The 20,449-nt window shown below is 48.9% G+C and overlaps 1 protein-coding gene across 1 annotated transcript; it reads left to right on the top strand.

The window, feature by feature from the left end:
* Window positions 1–10,358: 10,358 nt before the first annotated feature.
* Window positions 10,359–20,449, top strand: TXN2 (thioredoxin 2). The gene is made up of 4 exons (XM_068971316.1): window positions 10,359–10,423; window positions 11,250–11,512; window positions 13,525–13,648; window positions 19,610–20,449. The coding sequence occupies exons 2-4, from the start codon at window positions 11,250–11,252 to the stop codon at window positions 19,721–19,723; spliced, it is 501 nt and encodes a 166-aa protein (XP_068827417.1). The 5' UTR covers window positions 10,359–10,423; the 3' UTR covers window positions 19,724–20,449.

Below are 20,449 nucleotides of genomic sequence, written 5' to 3'. Positions count from 1 at the left end.
CAGCTGAAAAAGGTCAGGTGATCTCCGAGGTCCCAGCCAGGAGTCTGGGAAGCCCTAAGGCCAGCCCTGCTTCACCATACTGCCTCTCCCCGCCCCATCTCTGCTTTCAGAATCCCAGTGGGGGCAGAGAGAAGACAGGTCCCTGCAGGCCATATTATGTAGGCGGGTCTCTGCCAAGCTGGTCTCTCTCCAGGCCCGCCCTCCCTGACTTGCCTTCCCTCTGTGTTCTCCTCTCTCTCATCCCACTCCCCTGCCCTCTGGCATTCCTCCTCGCCTCTGCCCTGCCAGATCAGGTTTTGTGAAATGGTCGCCATGCTGGCTATCAGTGGGGATTCTCTCGGAGGTGATTCACCCCACTGTTCGGTACAGAGCCCAGCTCAGCATGGGCAAGAAATCATTTATAAATGAGTTTGTAAGATGATGATGAATGTAGTTTCTGGTTCCCTGAGCTGTTCTGGCTTTTTTATTGTCCCTCCTCACCAGGAATCTGCCCCTTCTTACTCTCTCATCAGGTATTTGAGTCCCATTGATGAGTAAGCCATGGGAAAGCATTTGTACAGAAAATAATCATGGTGGTTTCCTCAAAAGCCCGGGATCACAGGTGATAGCTTTCTCACTGGTTCTTACCACTAAGTCCTTCATGTGTCCACTTAGAATGGCAGGGACACAAGCTTTCCAGATCCGCTGCCCTTTACTTGGAACAGCTTCTTCATGACAGCCAGGTCCAAAATCCCTTACCCCCGGCACTGCTCTCTGTGCTCCAGGTATCTGCAGTCACAACAGTGAGACTCCGAAAGCCTGAGCCTGTCAGGGAGGAGATGTTTACCCCATGGCAAGACTTGGCATAGTTTGCAGAGAGCTGAAACTTCTCAGTGAAGGGTCTCTCCCTAATCCCAGGGTGTTGAATTTGCTGTATTTCATACTGTTTACAGGTAAACCAAAATTGGGTCCCATTAGTCCACCGTTCCTTTTCCTAAACTTTTTTTTTAAAATAAATATTTTGGGATATCCCTAGTGGTCCAGTGGTTAAGACTAGTATGAAAATAAATTATTTAATTAGGACTGTACCCATATTACCAAATCCTGTTACACAAATCTCACCTACCCAGTTACTAAAGGCTGGCTGAGCCCCTGGTTCAAGGTACTGTAACGAATAGTTGACTGACGCCTAAGTATGTGACATCTGCTGCTCTTCCCGTCATGTGCCACGTTCTTAATTCCATAAAAATATCACCAGCCTTATTTGTGTTTAATAAGACATGGTTCAGCTCTTACTCAGCCAATGAGACACACATTCCCTGGTGTTTTTCCTGTAAATTAATTAGTTGGCTTCAGAGAACTACTTTTTCCTGTGAAGATCATTGCTGCATTGGCTGGAGTCCTGTCTACATCTCGCTTGCTTCTAGCAACCCACCCTCCCCAGCCCCCGGGGCCTTCTTTGTAAATCCTGGCCCCTGAGTGCCCGTTGCCTTAGGCATGCCATCTTTGCTGTCTGCTATCTTCCTATTGTGTTGTATGGACTCATGTGTCCTTCATTGCCTCAGTTTCTTTCCTTGTCAAGTTTAGACAGCCCTCTAGCAGATCTTGTCATTTCCAGCCAGATCAAGTCCCTCTCCTGGCTAAGGCATGACTTCATCTATTCATTGTTTTTGAAAATATTATAAAGTTACACATGCAAAACAGACAGATCAGTGAAAATCAATAGGCCAGAAGTAGAGCCTGTTCTAAGGTGGAGGTGTTTCTTAAAGGGAATCACAAACCAGTGGAAAAGATTGTACAGGAGTGTGCAATAAATGATGTTGGACTGGAACTTTCCTGATGGTCCGGTGCTTAAGACTAAGTTCCCAATGCAGGGGATACAGGTTCAATCCCTGCTCAGGGAACTAAGATCCTGCATGCCCTGGGCATGGCCAAAATTACATAAGTAAATAAAAATGATGTTGGACCAATGGGTTACTAACTTGGGGAAGAAAATCAATCTCATTTAGACCCCTATTTCATATTATACTTCAACATTAATTTCAGAATAATTTTTCAAAGCCATATAGAAACTAGAGGTGAAGAGGAGGTACTATAATAAAAGAAAGGACTTTCCAAGTTTAGAAGCAACAGAGTAATTCCCTAGGGAAAAAGGTTTAACATTTCTAGGTACAACCATCCTGCCTGACTAATATGCCTATTTTAAAGAAAATGATAAATATTAAAAGGCAAAACACATGGACAAAAATAATTATGGCAGAAAACAACATACATAAAAATAAATAATAAGCAAATTATCTTTTATATTAAGAACAGAATGAAATGAGAAAAATGGAGAATAGTTATGTAAACTATGGTACATTCAACCCATGAATATTAAACAGCCCTCAAAAACTCTAAAAAGTGGTAAAAGACTACATAATATTGATACAAGTATATGTGTGACCAAGTTAAAAGAATCAGGATATGAAAGTGTTCCAACTGCTTGTAACTATATAAAAATAGAAAAGCATATACAAGGGAAACTGAGGAGGTTTTAGGTTTGCAGAGCTTTTTTTTTTTTTTTTTTTTCCTCTTTTGCCCAAATTGGGATTTATACTCCATGGTGAAATAAATTCATTTATTTTAAAAAATCATCTCTGTTTTTGGACTGTAAAGTTGCTGGGGGCAGGAAAGGCTGGGAGCCCTTGGCAGGGTGTGGGCTCTGCCCCCCAGGTCCAGGTGGTGCCACTGGTGTCATCTGTTGGCCCCAGTTGAGAAGACACTGCATCGGGTGTCGGGGGAGAAAACGTGCTCGGTCTAGAGAAGGGAACTTTAAGTGTTGTGTGCTCCTCTCCTAGACTCTTTGGACTGATAGACCCAGCTGGACAACACCAGTCTCTGGAAGAATCTTCCCTCCCAAGTGACAAGAAAATGAATGTAATCTCAGGGTTAATATGAGCCCCAAATTCCTTTTGCATGATAAAAGTGGGATGTCCCTAAAGCCTTCCTGGAAATCAACTCACCAAGAAATGAATTTGTCTGCTAAGCTCATCATAACACCTAATCATTCATTGAGCATTCACTATATGCCCAGAACTGGTGGTGGTGACTTTAAAGGTATGTCCACAAATTATTGGATACTTCTCCCCCAAAGAGGTGGAGCTTAACCCCCTTCTCTTGGGTGTGGGTTGGACTTAGTGATTCATTTCTAGCAAATAAAATACAGCAGAAGTGACAAGATGTCATTTTCAAGATTAGGGTATAAAAAAGACTGTGGCATTTATCTACCAAGAAACTGTGCTTTCTGTCTCTCTCTAGGAGTTCCTCGCTCCGAGAGAGGCCACCTGTCATGTTGAATTTGAAAGGACATCCAATGTGGAGCAGCCCATGCGGCGAGGAACCAAGCTCTGCCCACAGCCATATGGGTGAGCCTGGAAGTGCACTGTATCCCAGTCCTAACTTTGGATGACTGCAGCTCTGGCCAGCAACTCACACACAGCCTCGTGAGAGACCCTGAGCCAGAACCACCCAGCCAGAATCAAGAAGCTGCTTCCTGTTTGCTGATCCACAGAAACTTCAAGATAATGTTTGTTTTGAGATGCTGAATTTGGGAGTTATTTGTTACACAGCAATAGACAAGTAACACATGCATGAAATAGCTTGCTATATTAATTGTCACCACAACCCTGAGAGGTACTAGATATCACTCTTCCCATTTTACAGATGAGGAACCTGAGGCAGAAACCCATTACATAGCAAGTAAGTGATGCGGTGTTTCAAAAATCCACCTCCTCTGAGCCATCCTCTAAATATTAAACCATTAAAGCAATCAGAGTCGGACACGACTGAGCGACTGAACTGAACTGAAAGCAATCATCTCCTTATCACTGTCCCTATGCGATTCCTTCATGTGGACACTGGGTTATAAGAAGTCAAGAGACCAAACAGTTACCAAACCTAGGAAAGTGTGCCCATAGGAAGGAAGAGAAGTGCTGAAATGCTGATTCTACAAAAGTATCCTCGAGTATGAATCCACTCCACCAAACCAGACATCCTGTGATGCAGGTAGGATGGGATGACTCAAGAGAAGAGGACAGCTCCGGAGTCCAGAGTATCAGCCCTGATGAGGCTTCAGCCTCAGGATTCTCGGTTCTCTGATCAGTTACAACATCAGCCTCCAAAGCCACGTTGGATTCTTTCCTAGAAAAGCAACAAGAGCCTGCATCATTTCCCTACAGATGCTTATATTTTTAAAATATGGTAAAAATGCTGACTGGGGAAAGGTTTTTGTCAGGCTGTGGGCTTTAAAAAAAAGCACTGACTTCAGTCTGGCATCCCAGACGGAACATAAATCTGCTACAAAGTAAGTCGATGGGCAGATATATGAGATGCTTTAGCCCAAGTATTTAATCCAAGTACATCATATGACTGATCCATCAACCCCAAAATAAAAAATGGCATGCAGCAGATGTATTTAAGCAGGGAAGAAAGGACCAACAGACTGTCTCACTCCTGCAAGCCTACATGAAGAAGACTGATTTGCCTGCTCTTCTGGAGAAAGCCCCAAGCTTAGTGCCAATTGCAATATCCTTCAAAAGTCTGTCACCTGTTTTTTCAATCTCTTTGAAATATTCCATCTCAGACCAGTCTCTCAAATCATTCCAAATCATATAAATTAATTAGATGCAGAAGAGTGCCACCAACAGAAAAAAATGGCAATGTAGTATCAAAATGTTCACAGTGTGTTACAATCCATCATTGTAGGTTAGAAATAGAGCAACTACAAAAATGTATGAGATGAGCCGCTTAACCCTAGCCATGTTTAAGTTTAAAATAAGTCAGTCTACCAGGAGAAGGGGCACCCTGAAGCCTCTGCTGTGAGACGCCGTGGTAGAATAAAGATGGCCAAAACTTCTACAACAGGACTTCCCTAGCAGTCCAGTGGTTACGGGTCCAAGTTTCCACTGCAGGGGGTGGGGGTTCAATTCCTAGTTGGGAACTAAGTTCCCACATGCCATGTGGCACAGCAAAAAATAAAATTAACAATAATAATAAAATTTATACAACTCCTATCAAGATGTGAGGTCTGGGGGTCTTCCCTGGCAATCCAGTGGTTAGGACTCAGTGCTTTTATTGCCAGGGGCCCCTGTTTGATCCCTGGTTGGGGAACTAATTTCCCACAAGCTACACAATGCTACCAAAAAAAAATAAAGACTAAATATTTACAATAAAGGTTACCTCTTCAAAGAGTATTTACACACTATGTTTTATTTAAAGATAATACGAAAGACACAGCAGAACTAAAGGGCTACGCATACACCTCCCAGGGCCAGTCTGCCTGGGTGAGTCCCAGCCCTACCATTTGCCTGATTCATGATCTAGGGTAAGTTATTTATCCTTTCAGGACCTCAGTTTCTCTCCTATAAAATACAAAATGCAACTGTAACAGTATTTTGCTATAAAAGGCAACTAATAACAGTATTCTGCTTACTGTGAGGATAAAATGAGTCGAAATATGAAAAGTGCTAGAACATTTGGAAGTCATGTGTTAAGGACCACAGATGTGCTGGCCATTATTTCCTTATTATGAAAGTTCTTAACCTTTCTGTGGAGTAAGCATTGTCAGAACTTCATACAGATAAGGAACGATGCCAGAAGTGTTGACCAACGTGCTCAAGGTCAGGCAGCGGGGTCATGGGCAGAGCTGGTGAAAAAGGACGTGGTTCAAATTGGGGCCTAGGGCTTATTTTTCTACCCTACAGCTGCTCCTGTTCGAAGACTGGGAAGAGGAATGAGCCACAGGGTGAAGGAGGCAAAGCACGGGCCAAGAAAGGTCCTTATCTGCGACCCTTCCCCAGCATCTCACAGCTGCAGGTTTTGCCCTGCCAGACAGAATCTGAGCCACCAGACCTGACCAGACAGGAACATGTGAGGAGCCTCACCTCAACAGTGAGTGGAATCTAGAATGAGCCCTGGTGCCTAGCCTGGATGTGTCTCCTGAAGACACGAGGGTGGGCAAGGGAGGTAATAACATAAACCAGCCCCCACCACCACATCAGCCATGACACTCCAGACCTACCATCCCAGGAGGACACTCCTGCCAGTCTAGGAGTAAAGGGTTCTGTCACTGTTCCAGGCTTGTCTTCATATTCAGAAAGGGGTGAGGGGACATTGTGTAATTGTTGGAAACGTGACAGAACATGAATCACATGAAACCAGCTTCCTGAATTGCAAAACATAAGTCACAATTCTAATTGTTCTGCAACAGTGCTTTAAAATAAACACAAAAGGCAAAAAGCAAAGATACTCCAGGAGCAACACCTCCTGAAGACCTATCAGCTTAGACTGTGACCCACCATCTCTGTGTTTTAAGGTGCCTCCCTCCAGCCATGAAATCCCCAAACACATGGTTTCTGAGAGGGACCTGTACTACAGCCTTGTCCCCTGAAGATTTGAGGTAGCTGTGATCCCGCGACCGTGGCCAGCCCTACGGGAGGCTGCGAGACCATACTGCCACCGTGTGGGCGCCTCTCCTTAGAGCCACAGCTGAAAACTGCTGCCGCCCACCTGCCTCACCACCAGCTTCAAGGGTTTGAGCCTGACACTGCCCTCTGGTGCCCTAGATTGGCCAGTTGGTCCTAGGGGTGGGTGGGGAAGAGGTTAAATTAAATGTCTCAGGTTAAATTAAATCCTTGCTAGGGGAAGTACATCACCTTTAAGCTTCCAGCTCCTACTATATGGATGACTCTGGACAAGATACCTAACCTTTATGTGACTCATTTTCTCTATGTGTAAGACAAGGGCTGTAACAGTAACAACCTTACAGGGTTGTAGGGTAAATGAATTAATACATGAAGGGTGTTCAGAACAGTGTCAGGTGTTTGGTAACTCTTCAACAGATCAGTAGCTTTCAAACCCTTTGACCATGATCCAAAGTAAGAAATACATTCTTTATCACAACCTAGGACACACAGATATGTCGACATAACACCAAGAAATATTTCACAAAACAATACTTAAAATATGCAATGTACTCTGAAAAAGTCTGATTTTCTTTTATTATTTTTTGGCTGTGCCACACAGCATATGAGATCTTAGTTCCCAGACCAGGGGCTGAACCTGCACCCCCTGCAGTGGAAGTGAGGAGTCTTAACCATTGGACCTCCAGGGAAGTCCTATGATTGTTTCTTTAAAAGCTGATCACAACCCACTTCCCTGGTGGCTCAGATGGTAAAGAATCCATCTGCAATGTGGGATAGAACCCAGGGTTGGGAAGATCCCCTGGAGAAGGGAACAGCTACCCACTTCAGTATTCTAGCCTGGAGAATTCCGTGGACTGTATAGTCCATGGGGTCGCGAAGAGTCGGACACGACTGAGCGACTTTCACAACCCACTAAATTGAATTCTCAAACATACAGGTGGCTCACACACCACAGGTTGAAAAACACTGCAGTACATAAGTAAGAGGGCAGAAGCTTTACTCTAGCTCAGACTGCCAGTCCTAGCTACCTTCTCCTCCCCTCACATCTGAGCCCTGAGCCTGCCTCGTGACTGAGCCAGAGCCGGGCCTGGTCAGCTCTGGCTGAGCAGGTGGACCCCCACAGGGCTGGGAAGCCCCTCTGGAGCCCACTGTGAGCGCAAGCCTCTCCAGGTTCTCACCCTGTAGGGGAAGAAGACACCTTCATCATGAGGCACTAACAACGTGCCAGGCCCTGTGCTCCACCCTTCTTGCAACCTCACAGCCCTCTATGAGGAAGGCATCCTTCTCATTTCCCAGCGGAAAAGCCTGAGGTCAACGGAGGTGCAGCGACTATGGAGTGAGGATAAACAGGACTGGTCCGCCTTTGGAATTCAGGATGCTAATTAATCAGGGAAATTGACCTTCTAGAAAATGCTGTGGAAATGGTAAACAGGGTTAATTAGAAGGAGAGGGAAGCCTGGTGAGCTGCAGTCCACAGTGTCGCAGAATTGTGACTTAGTGACTGAACAAAGAGGCCCTGGAAAATAAAGCACTGAAGATACAGAAAAACAGAAATGAAAACAGTCAGGATGGGAGCGCCCCTGCCAGATGGCATCTGGCATTAACAGCAACAGCTGCACCAACGGACGCTGACCTCAGGAGAGGCAGGGGGCCTGGGGTCCCGCTACAGATCATCACTGTTGGCTCCAGTCCTAGGTGGAGGCAGAGGCAAAAACAAGAGGTCAGACAAGGTGGAGGAGACCACGCCTGCCCATGCCCACCCCTGGTCTCCTGCCCACAACAGACAAGAGACTCTATTTAGTGGAAGGCTGACCAGGGAATGTAGACCTGTTCCAAGGAGGTCATCACCCCATCCCAGAGGAAGGTTCCTGAACAGCTGTGGCTGTGTCCCTGCCTGCCTGCGGAGTGAGCCAGTGAACCTGCCAGTTGGACAGAGAACAAATAACAGCATGAGGTGGCCAAAATGAGCTGGAGGAAAACATGGCAATGACTTTGGAAGGGCACAACTAGCCCATGCAATGTGGTAGGGAAAATAGGATCTGGAGTCAAAGGTATGATTTGGGCCCCTGTTCTTTGTTCATGGAACACATACTCACTGAGCACCTCCTATGGATGATCCATGCCCCAAAGTCAGCATGTTGGTGGTACAGTGGTGAGCAGAGTTACCTTCCAGGGATTCCCAAGTGGCTCAGTGGTAAAGAATCCACTTGCCAAGGTAGGAAAGGCAGGTTCAATCCCTGGGTCAGGAAGATCCCCTAGAGGATGTAAGGGCAACCCACTCCAGTATTCTTGCTGGGAAAATTCCATAGATGGAGATGACTGGTGGGTTCTAGTCCACGGGGTCGCAAAAGTCGGACTCGACTGAGCACATATGCACAACCATACACAGCTGTATTCCAAAGTAAGCAACGGAGAGACAGACCACCAGGTGCAGACAGCATAGTGAGGGAGGAGTAAACAGAAACAATCTCGGGCAGAGTGCCTGACTGACTGATAGATGCACAGGGGCTGTGGAAGCTCAGTGGAGGCAATTTAACCCCACTCGAAGAGGATCAGGTGTGTCTCCAGAGATGATGCCTAATCTGGTAGCTGGCAGCATTTCCTCAGATGGACAGTAGAGGGAAAAGCCTTCCAGTCATTGGGAGTAGCAACTACACAGCACAAGCATAGAAGAGATTTAAGCAAACTATGTAATTAGGATTCCCACTGGCTGGAGTGTAGATTGAAATGGAGGCGTGAGAGATGGGGCTCTGGCAATTTACCTGCTTCATGACCTTGGGCAAGTTATATAACCAACCACTCAGACTGTGAACCATTCTCTGGGATAGCAAAAGATATGCAGTTTAATAAGCATCTATGGCACATTCTCTGTGAGTCAGGCACTGTATCAGGTTGGTGCTGGGCCTATGGAAATGTGTAAAAGCTACAAATCCCTACTCTCAGGAAGCACATGATCTCGTGGAAGACAGACACTGTCCAACATGTCAAAGTTCTGGACAAAGCACCAGGGAGAAGGAGGCAAGAAATGTTTCTCGAAGAAGAGGTGATGAGGAGGTATTCTACCAAGTGGACAGAGGGAAAAAAAAATTTTTTTAAGCAACGGCAAGGAGGAAGGACAACGCACTGATGTATTCACAGAACCGGTCATAAGGTAAGGTACAGGGTGCAGGAGAGATAAGGGGTGACTGAGACACCAGCCTGGGACACACGTGCCTAAACCCCTGTTGTCCATGACAGTGACAACAGATGTGCAAGCAAGACCCAGGCCCAAGCAGGTTCACAGGTCATCACACTTCACGTGGGGCCTCAAAGGCAAGCCCTCCAAGTAACATCGCCATCTGGTATCTAGTCTGGGCCCAGTTCCCCAGCACTCCAAAGAGACGAGCTTGAGGGTCCTGGGGGGAGAATAAGTATAGCCTTTCAGGTCACATATTGAGAAACTGAAGCCCCCAGGGGCAGGGTGACTTGCCCCAAACCCTGAGGTTATACAGTCGCTTGCGACACCCAAGGGCCACAAAGCGCCCTCTTTGGCTCCGAAGAAGCACCGAGACAATGAGACAAAGGGTTGGTCGATGTTGTACGGCCGATAAGGCAAGAGGTTGCAAATTCCGGAACCAGACCTCCCGCCCTTCTCTCCAGCCAGTACCTTGCGGACGCCCTCTCCTCCTTCCCTTCCTCTTCCGGCTCCTCCCCTCCCGCCTGCCGGCCTCTTCCGGCTCCTCCTCTGAAGACACGCCCCTTCCGGTCTCTCCCCTAAAGAATGGCCCCCCTTCCGGTTTCTTCCTCCAGGAGTCCTTCTCTTCCGGTTTTCAGCTGAGGCTCCGCCCCCGTCGTCCCTCGCGTTACGGAAAGACTTGCTTTAGGTTGCCCGTCCCCGGAAGTGACGGTAAAGGCTCGCCCCCTCAGGAAGTGACAACAGAAGTGCCCTTGACCGGTGCGGAGGGACCCGCTGTGCATCCCTCCGCTCTCGCTGCAGGGAGGTAGGAGGCCCTTGGGGTGGCTCGAGGTGGTGTTGCGGCTGAGGCACACTGCAGGCGTTTTCCTGTGCGGGCCGGCTGCCCAGCGGGCGGAGACCGTGGAGGGGGGAACCTGTCTTCCGAGGAGCCGGGGTCCCTGCTGACGTCCAGTTCCCCAGTTCCTTCTACACACACGTCCCTCCTTTTTAGTTCCCCCACACTCCTGCCCCCATGCCTCTTCGTTGCTCCCTGAATTGTGGTTCCTCTTTCCTGATGCTTTGACAACCCTCTTTTTATCTTTAATTTTCCATTAAAATACTTGTAGGAAGAGTAATCGATAGAGTAAGAATTTCTCAGACCGCCTTGGGTTCCATTGTTGACGCTTATTTAACAATGTATTTTGGGCATGTCACAATTTACCTGAGCCTCGGAATCCTTTTGAGTGATAGCGTTATTGAAACATTTGCAACGTTGACCTAGGAAGACTAATGTATGGAAGATACCTGACTGTTAGCGGATGCTTTGTAAATATCGGTTCCTCCTCTTCTATTGTAATTCCACAATATCCTGATTCATTGGTTGTCGACCCAGTTTTCTTGTACTGTTTTTGTTTTTTTTTTTTTAACCTGTGCTGGTTATTGATTCCTTCCCTTGGATTCTCATCCTTTACTCACCTCTACTCCAGAAATCTTATGGATTATTTTCCAGCGTTTTACTTCTGGTCCTGCGTCTTGAACACCCCACCCCCACCCCACCCAACCACCACCACCACCGTACTCCCACATACGTCTTTATTATTATTTCCTGATGTGTTGACTGCCCCCATTCTCCCTGCCTCTTCCCCTCACAGATGGCTCAGCGACTTCTTCTGAGGAGGTTCCTGACCTCCATAATCTCTGGGAAGCCCTCTCAGAGTCGGTGGGCACCCGTTGCCTCCAGGGCCCTGCAGACCCCACAGTACAGTCCTCGTTACCTGACAGTAGCACCCAGCCAAGCCCGGTCTATATACACCACCAGAGTCTGTTCAACAACCTTTAACATCCAGGATGGACCTGACTTTCAAGACCGAGTTGTCAATAGTGAGACACCAGTGGTTGTGGATTTCCATGCACAGTGAGTCCTGGGGGTTCGCGGAAGCCTGGGGTATCGCTTATTCAGGTATTTATTTATTGAGAGGCTTCTGTGTCTCAGTACTCCATTTGATACTTCTCATACATGGACTCGGGGTCACAAAAAGTCAGATACAACTAAGTGAATGAACAACAACATACTTAGACTCATTGCAAAGGCTGAGGAGACCCAATCCCTTCTCTCAAAGATTACATGTAGTTTGATAGGAGACAGACTAGTAAACAATCTTCAAAACTCACTCTGTATATCTATGGCTTATTCATGTTGATGTATGACACAAATCAATGCAATATTGTTAAACAGTTATCTTTCAATTAAAAATAACTTTAAAAAACTCACTATGATTAGTGCTTGGAAGCACTTATATTCTGTATCTCACTGCCCAAGAGGCTCAGGTCATTTTCAACTTGAGCCAACTCAGAGAAAACATGCCTCTAGCATCATCTGCCCTTTGGTGTATACCAAACGTATACAGATCCCTGCAGAGAGTTAGTTTTATTTTAACCTCTTGCCATCCAGACTGGAAAGGGCTGGCAAAAAGTTTTCAGTGCCATTGCAGTGGTGCCCACACTTGCAGGCCATGGGCAGAGAGTTTCTTTCCAATGCTGTATGAGTTTGTTTTAGGGATATTTAAGTGCCTATGGTCTTCTGATTGTTGGCCTGGCCTTCTTCATTTCTGGACCTTTGAGACCTGGCTCAATGTCTTGACTCCAAAACAACTGGACAAACCCCCTCAAAATAGGGCAGCCTGAAAGGAACCAGTGTAGCCTGAGTTAAAAGTTGGAAGGCCTTCTGGGCAAACCACTGACAGATTCTTTTGGTTTCGTTCCTATTCTTTCTCTGACTCACCATGTACCTTGGGCAGGCCATGTGGTGGCTTTGTTCCTTCTTGTCTTCACTTGTGGTGGGAGATAAAGTCTTGCAGACTGGGTTTTTAGGTGTTGTGAGTTTATTTGTTGGAATCTCTGAATGCGAAGGGTTTTAAAGGCTGAGAATAAAACGGGAGTCACCAACCAAGGATTCATGGAAGGCAGAGCTATCCTGCCATCCTGGTCTGGTGAGCACACCAGAGAGAGCTTCCAAGATGGATGAAGAGTTGGCTGATGCCTCATCTTCTTCCTCACCAAGAAAGCAAGGCTTGAATTTGTTCATTGAGTGCCAGCCACTGTCCTTAGTGCCACATACTTAGGGATAACAGCCTAGGCTTACCACTTGGAGGGGAACATCTGAGTCCAGTGCAGTCATGGCGGTTGACCCAGGGCCTCAGGGATCACAGAGTAACCCGGGCCTCAAAGAAGACCCTTGGAACACAGTCTTGGATGCAGTCCCAGACCTTGCACAGTTCTGGGAACTTGTATGGGCCTCAGTTTCTTAGGAAGATTTTTTTTTTTTTCCTTTGCTGGGTTGAGGGTTCTGAGTAGTAAAAACTGAAGAGGTCCTGGTGCTGTGACTGGCATGTCATGAAACTCCCTAGCCACTGGTTTCTGCTACCTTAGTTCTGAGGCTGTGAGGTGTTTGAAGTAACTCCGTAGCTTACAAAGCACATTTATCCACATCGTCTTAGTTAAGTTGTCATCAGAGCTTTGACAGCCACAGTCTCTTTCACATGAAGAAACTGAGGCTTCAGAATAATTAGCTGATTGGTGAGGAAGCCTGTCTTTGAACCTAAACGTTTTAACTTCAAATGCCATTTTCCTCTGTACAACAGTTTATTTCTTTTAGGTAGAGTGAAATTAGTGAAATAACCCTTCTAAGAATCTTAGGATGAGGCCCATGTTATTAGAAATCTAGGACCTGTGAAAATTCCCTAGTTGCAGAGTCTCCTGTAATTAACCGGCATGTCAGCATTGCAGGTGAACATTCACACACTGTAGGGAGAGGTAACCAGGAGAGAGGGTCCAGCAGAGAGACGTAGGATGAGGGAAGGTCCCAGAAGACTACAGATCATTGGGCGAGCACTTCTGTGATGGGATGCTTCTTTCTCCCCTTCCAAGGTGGTGTGGTCCCTGCAAGATCCTGGGGCCCCGGTTAGAGAAGGTGGTGGCCAAGCAGCATGGAAAGGTGGTGATGGCCAAAGTGGATATCGATGACCACACAGACCTCGCCCTAGAGTATGAGGTATGGATTGGCAGGGGATTGCTACAGGGCAACTGGTGGGGGTGCTTGGGGTCACGGGGTAGCTGGAAATGTCTTAGGGACTAGCAGGGAGTCAGTAAGGGGGTGTCCTCATTCTTTCTAGAACTCTCAGGGGTTTAGAACACTTTGCAGCTGTGATTCCATTAATCCTCTGAGCCTTCTGTCTCTCTTCAATACCTTTAGGAACTGGGATGTATGATCCCAAACACCAGGTTTTTCTCTGAGTCTCAGGAAGTTGATGGCCCTTCCTCATTCATGGATTCATCTATCCGTCCCTGCAGTGTGCCAGGCGTACATGATGCTGGCACAAACAAGATGAGCTCCTTGTCCCAAGGGGAGCAGGGAGGGGAGTAGAGGGGACAAGGAATGTGTCACGTTAGAGGGACCCTCTGAGCAGAGCCGTGAAGAAGGCAGGGCCAAGAGCACACAGACACGAAGACATGAGCTGCTCTCCCGTGTTTGATTGACTTGTCCATTTCTTCAGCAGACATGTATCCAGAGTGCCTTCAATGCCAGGGCTGTGACTCGGGGCTGAGGATGCGGCAGTGAACAGAACTAACAGAGTCCCTGCCTTCGTGGAGCCTGAGTGCTAGTGTTTTAGATTAGGCATCCACAAACTTGTTCTCTAAAGGACAAGATGGTACCTGTTTGAGGCTTTGTAGGACACCGGTCTCTGTTGCAAATGCTCACCTGTCTGGTAGCTCGAGGGTAACCATAGAATCTGCATGAATGGGCATGGCCATGTGCCAGCAAAACTTCATTTACAAAATTCCAGGGTTAGACTTGTGGGCCACAGGTCACTGTTCCCTGTTTCAGATAATATAAGTGTCCTGGGGAAAAAGAAATCAGGAATAGCAGGTGGGAGTGCTGGGCCTAGGGCAGGGAGGGTTTCCTTTTTTTAAAGGGTTGGGTAGGGAAGGCCTCACTGAAAAGCACCATCTGAGCAGAGACCTGGAAGGGGTAAAGAATGAACGACGCAGCTCTTTAGAAGTGGATTCTGGCAGAGCAGATATCTTTTACAAAGACCCTGAGTGAGCAAACAGGCAGCTGGGAAGGCCGACTGTGGCCACATTGGGAGGACCCTGAATAGCCATGCTGAAGACAGTCATTACAGAGCCAGGGTCACATATCTGGTGGCCTGTGGGTCACATCTGGCTCAGTGACTTGACTGGGCTGGTCCTCGAAGTGGTTTTTTTTTTTTTTTTAGTAATGGACTGGATGCTAATATTTAAAACTAAGAAGATTTCATGTGAAAATCCATATTTCTGGTTCTCTGAAATATCTGGATCTGGCCATAGTGAACCTTCACTCTTTCCTGGTAGTAGTGATGAAAGAGGTGGCCTCTCCCTTTCTCAGGCTTTGGAAGTCCATGTTTGATTCCCTTGAGACCAAGTCAAGTAGAGATGCCTGTCCTCCACAGTCCCTGTGGCAGGAAATGGGTGGGGGCAGGGTGAGAATAGACTGGCTGCCCCTAGACCTGGGGCTGGGAGTGGTCCCTCAAGGAAAGCTGGGCTGCCCTGACCAGAGGCAAGGGCAAGAGATGCTGGGCAGGCAAAGCCACGGATGATGACTGCAGGTGGTTGGGGGGATGTTACCCCAGTAAGACTGCCCACAGCACTGGGTGACCAGAGCAGCTTACAGGGCTCAGCTGTCCCACTGATCGCTCAGTCAGGGAGGCACTGGTCTGGCCATTTAGGGGCCCCCTGATTTCATTGCTTGTCCATCCCTCCCCAGAGACCCACGGGAGCTGTGGTAGTGGGTATGGCCTTCCGGAGTGAGTTCAGGGCTGGAGCTTCTGGCCACCCCAGGAGGACGGACAGACTCCACATGTCTTAGGCTCCCTCCCTCCTGATACCACAGCTTTGGTCTCAGCCAGTGGAACTTAGGCTGACACATCCCAAGCACCAACCGTGCCCCAGGAGCTGTGGTAACTATAAGGATACAAGGGATAACCCACTTCCTCCAGCTGTGGTCACACGGGTGGTAAGAATTCCCAGGACCACCTTGCCTGGATTGCCAGGAGTCTGCGTTCCTGGTGACGTCGGGCCTGGCCCTGAAGTCCTGTGGTTAAGCCTGGCAAGTGTGTGACAGGGGAGGGGTCCTCTTGTAGGGTCTTCTCTGTCTGTCCACCGTCCAGAGAGTACATGGGTCATACAGAGGGACCTCAAGGCTGCTGGGCCCAGGTCACCTGGACACAGCCTTTTGGTCTTGGCAGGTCCTGAGCTGACCAGTTGCCAAGTCATTGTTGGCTAAGGAAGCTCCCGCAGGCATTCTTCCTGACCCTTCCCTACCCTCTTCCTTCCTTCCTTCACACCTGGTGTTTGGGAAGAGAGTGTGAGGACATGTCAGCTAAGGGATCCATAGCTCCTCCTGGGACAGCTTGCTCCAAGGCCTGAAGGCCTTTTCCAAATGGTGGATGAACTTGGAGAAGCTGCTTTAAATCATATTCAGGGGATTAGGGGCTTCTCCCCAAACTCTTCTGCCACTCCCAAGCCCAGCACACATTCTCAGGGGGTGTCTCCTTCCTTGCACAAATTCCTCTCCCCTGCCACCACACTCTGTTTCCATTAACTATCCACCCTAGAATTTCACCATCTCCCAAAGGAGAGAGGAGAGGGCCTTGGGGTGTGCCTCCCCCCACCACACACACACCGCCCTGAGTTGGCCAAGTGAAGGGCCCTCTTCTTCCCCACCTCCTCAGGCTCTCTGGCTGGGCATTCCCCGATTGTTGAGACCCTGCAGAGAAAGTGTGGCTCAGGCTGTGGACCTTGACCCTTAATACTGTCCTCTGGGGCTTCTGATGTTCAGCTCACACGTGGAGTTTCATTATTTATCTCATCTTACAGCGAATGCCCTTAAACAGCGTTTTCAGAACAACCACATAGCAGTAACCTTACCATCCAAACAAATCACTGCCAACATTTGGGGTACCTTGTTTGGGTTTTTTGTTTGAAATTTTTTTAATGGTCCGTATAACCTCACAGTGGAGAAGGAAATGGCAACCCACTCTAGTATTCTTGCCTGGAGAACCCCATTGGCAGAGAAGCCTGGCAGGCTACAGTCCACGGGGTCACAAGAGTCGGATGCAACTTAGCGACTACACCACCGCCGCCACCATAACCTCACAGACAGTTCATTGAATCATAGTATTTCAGCATTACTGGAAATCACACAGTACTTCAGTCACTGGGCTTCCCTGGTGGCTCAGTGGTAAAGAATTCATCTGCCAGTGCAGGAGACCTGGGTTTGATCCCTGGGTCGAGAAGATGCCCCTGGAGAAGGAAATGGCAACCCACTCCAGTATTCTTGCTTGAGAAATCCCGTGGACAGAGGAGCCTAGAGGGCTACAGTCAGTGGGGTCACAAAGAGTCAGACACAACTTAGCAACTTAACAGTAGCAAGTGCTGCAGCTGTCCCCAGGAGGTCCTTAGCAGTTCTCAAATGGGGGAAACTGGGCTGAGACAGGAGAGGACAAGGCAGGGTGCCAAGCACAGTGGCGGCATGGGCAGGGTAGGGACACACGCGTTACCTCTCCTGGGTTCCTGGGGCCGTTAGCCAAGCCTGGGCCACCTCCACATGGCTTCCTGGGCAGGAGGAAGGCAGCGCATTTTAGTGCGTCTCTTCATTCCTTCTCTGGCCCCTCGCTTGCCTCAGTGGCGCCAGAATGGAGAGGGAAGTTGAACTCTTGCTCTACCACAATCCCCTGAAACTGAAATCACCATTCCAGAAGAATGTGCCAAGGCCCCGTGCACTTCCATTTAAGGCAGTCTTTGCAAGTACGAGCCCCTCCAGATTTGTGAGCCGAGCTCAGGGTCAGCAAAGCCACCTCCTCTCCGTGGGGGTGAGGAGAGTTCAGTCATAGCCCAGGTATCCCTGCAGTGCCCTGGGAGATCCTGCTTTGGCAGGAGCTTGGCTCTGTGTGTGTCTGTCTGTGTGTCTAGGCTCAGACCTCAAAGAACTCCTTTGATAAGTAATGACTAGACCTTGGTTGTCATGAAAATGCAGCCGCAGCATGTCTGCTGTACACCCAGCTACAGCACGGTCTGCGTGTGTAACCATGTACCTGAGTTTACACTAATGCGATTATTATACAGGGGATCATCTAGAATTCCAGAGAAAAAGTCTACTCCAAGCCATCTCAGTGAGCATAGGGTCCTGCTTAGAGGGAGGACCTGTAAAAACAATCAGACCTCTCCTCAGACATTGAGATACAGTTTCATCTCAGTTAAAGAAGCACAGGACAGGTGAGGTCCAGCAAGTACACAGTGGAGCAGTTAGTGCCTGAGCCTCTGGGGCTCAGTGGAGAGTTGCCAGGTGTGAGGCCACTGCCTTCACAGACCACTAGAGGGCGCAAGAGACAGCACGTGTGGACCCTGGGGCACCTCCAGGGACTGCATCCTGAGGGCGCCTTCTGGACCCAGAAACTGGCAGCCACGTGGTGGACCCTGTGCTTCCTGCTGTCACCCACGCCAGGGGCAGGAGTGACAAGGACAGGAGCCAGTGGTGGGACCGTGACAGACATACACGTGGTCAGCCCACCACCGCCGGTGGGTCTGTCTGCACACTGCCTCTGTGAAGTGTGTCAGTTGCCACCCACAGCAGCCCCAGGACAGTCCTTGAAGGGGCCTGAAGGCTAGGTCCTACAAAGCCTCTTAGGAGAGGAATGCACAGCCTGCCACAGAGTCAATCAGTGCGTGGGGCACCCGAGACATGACTGGCCAGACCTGCACTTTTGTTGTGTAACTGCCGTGTGTGCAGTTAGAACATTCTGAATCTTAAGTCTGGCCTCCCAAGTGACTCACCAGCAGGACCGCACTTGGAATATGTGAAAACCTGGTATGTTTTAGAAATTGCTGTTGTTACTTTGTAGTTAACATGTATGTAAGAAAAGTCTGTGTTTATCTTGTTCTGTTTATATGGTTTTTTTCATCAAATACCCACAGATACCAGGCGGGGCACCCAGGCAGCAGAAAATGCGCCATGCCAAAGCAGGTCTTCGGCCTCATTTATGTACCATATAATCTATACAGATCCCCTGGGGGAGCATCAGAAAACGCTTCACAAGCCAGGAATGTCCAGCCCCCTAATAAATAAACATCAGCTCTCAAGGCTGAGCCCCACCTCCCACACTCCCAGTGTGAGGCAGTGAATTTCTGGACCCCGTTAACCATCATTACAGGGAGCCAGAGGAGCTTGTTTGGGGCCCTAGATTTGACTTTTGTGACGTGCCCACTGTAGCCTTCATTTGTGGGGTGCTCCCTGTGTGCTCAGGACAGGGCACTGTGCTGAGACTTTGCCTGGATTGCCCCATTCAGCCCTCATACCCGCTGATGGAAGTCCCAGTAGTATCTCCATTTCCTGGTGAAAATACAAGAGTCAGAGTGATGGAGTGGCTTGCCCCAAATGGGCCAAGATTCGATCAGCCGGCCCAGAGCTTGGTCCTGACTGCTCAGCCTTATATACAGACCTCTAATCCCTCTCCTAAAGCTTCACCAGCGAGACTCATCCTCATTTCACAGAAGAAAGCACCAAGGTTCCAAAGGTGGTGTGACCTGGCCAAGGCCCCCAGCTAAAGAGTGACAGGATTCTCCTGGTCTCCCCTGGGCCAGGCTGCCCCTCAGCTCCTCCCCGCCCCCAGCCTGGGCCTGCAGCTGCATGGGTTATTTTAATCTCTCCTGTCATTCCAGCCAAACCACTGGGACAGTGAGTCAGTCATGCGGTTGGTGGAGGAAGGGTACAGCTGGGAGCCTACGGTGGAAAAGCTGCTCCAGTGGGTGGACTTCCAGGCCCTGAAGTCCCCCTGTGCGAGGGGAGGGGGTCCCGCCTGTGGCTCTGGCAGTCACTTCAAGGCCTGAGCCAGCAGCCCGCTCCCCAGAGTTGGGGGCTACTGTAGAGAAGAGCTCACTTCTGAGTGACTTGACCTCCTTTGGCCTCTCCACCCAGGTGTCAGCTGTGCCCACCGTACTGGCCATGAAGAATGGAGATGTGGTGGACAAGTTTGTGGGGATCAAAGATGAAGACCAGCTAGAGGCCTTCCTGAAGAAACTGATTGGCTGACAAGCAGGGAAGCATCCTGACTGCCCCTGGCCTTCCAGGGCCCCGAGGTCCCCGGGGGACCCCAGTAGAACTCACCGTCCTTTTGTGCTGGCCCCTCCCACCTCCTCCCTCTGTCTGGCCCCTGTGGGCCTGTGCTTTGGAGACCAGGCCTCCAAACATAGGAGCCTCAAGTGCTCCTGACCTGCTGCCCTCCAGGGTGGCCACCCGAGGAATGGGGCTGCTGCAGAACTGGGGCAGCTGTCTTCCCAGCCACTCCATCTGCTCCCTCTAGGGCTTGAGGCCCTGCTTCTGGGATGCTGGGACACAGCCCAGGGCCAACCTGCAATAGCAGCTTCGTCCTGCCTCCTTGCTCCCTTCTGATCTGAATCCTGGGGCCTGGCTCACCTGCCTCCTGCATTTTTCTTTCCTGCCGCTGTTTTGTGAAAAGACAAGGAAAAACACCCAGGCAAGTGAGAGTAATACATGTAATTCTCTAATTTTTTGTAGGTCTGTAATAAAGAACTTTATGTGATCCCTTCCACCTCCCGCGGTGAAGAACAGGCCCTGGGCCCACACCCATCCCCCCAGAGACACCCCTCCCTCTTTCCTCCCAGGCACCACGGCAGCAGACAGGTGTTGGGCTGTGGGCATCCTGCAGACCCTTGACTCTGAAAGGCTCAAGACACTACTCCCTCACCATTAGCTGGCCCTTTGGTTCTCTGAGGCTTCACTGTGAAAAAAAACTGG

This window comes from Capricornis sumatraensis, chromosome 4 (genome assembly GCF_032405125.1).
Source record: "Capricornis sumatraensis isolate serow.1 chromosome 4, serow.2, whole genome shotgun sequence".
In the NCBI taxonomy this organism is placed as follows: domain Eukaryota; kingdom Metazoa; phylum Chordata; class Mammalia; order Artiodactyla; family Bovidae; genus Capricornis; species Capricornis sumatraensis.
This window is presented reverse-complemented; position numbering and strand designations above follow the sequence as displayed.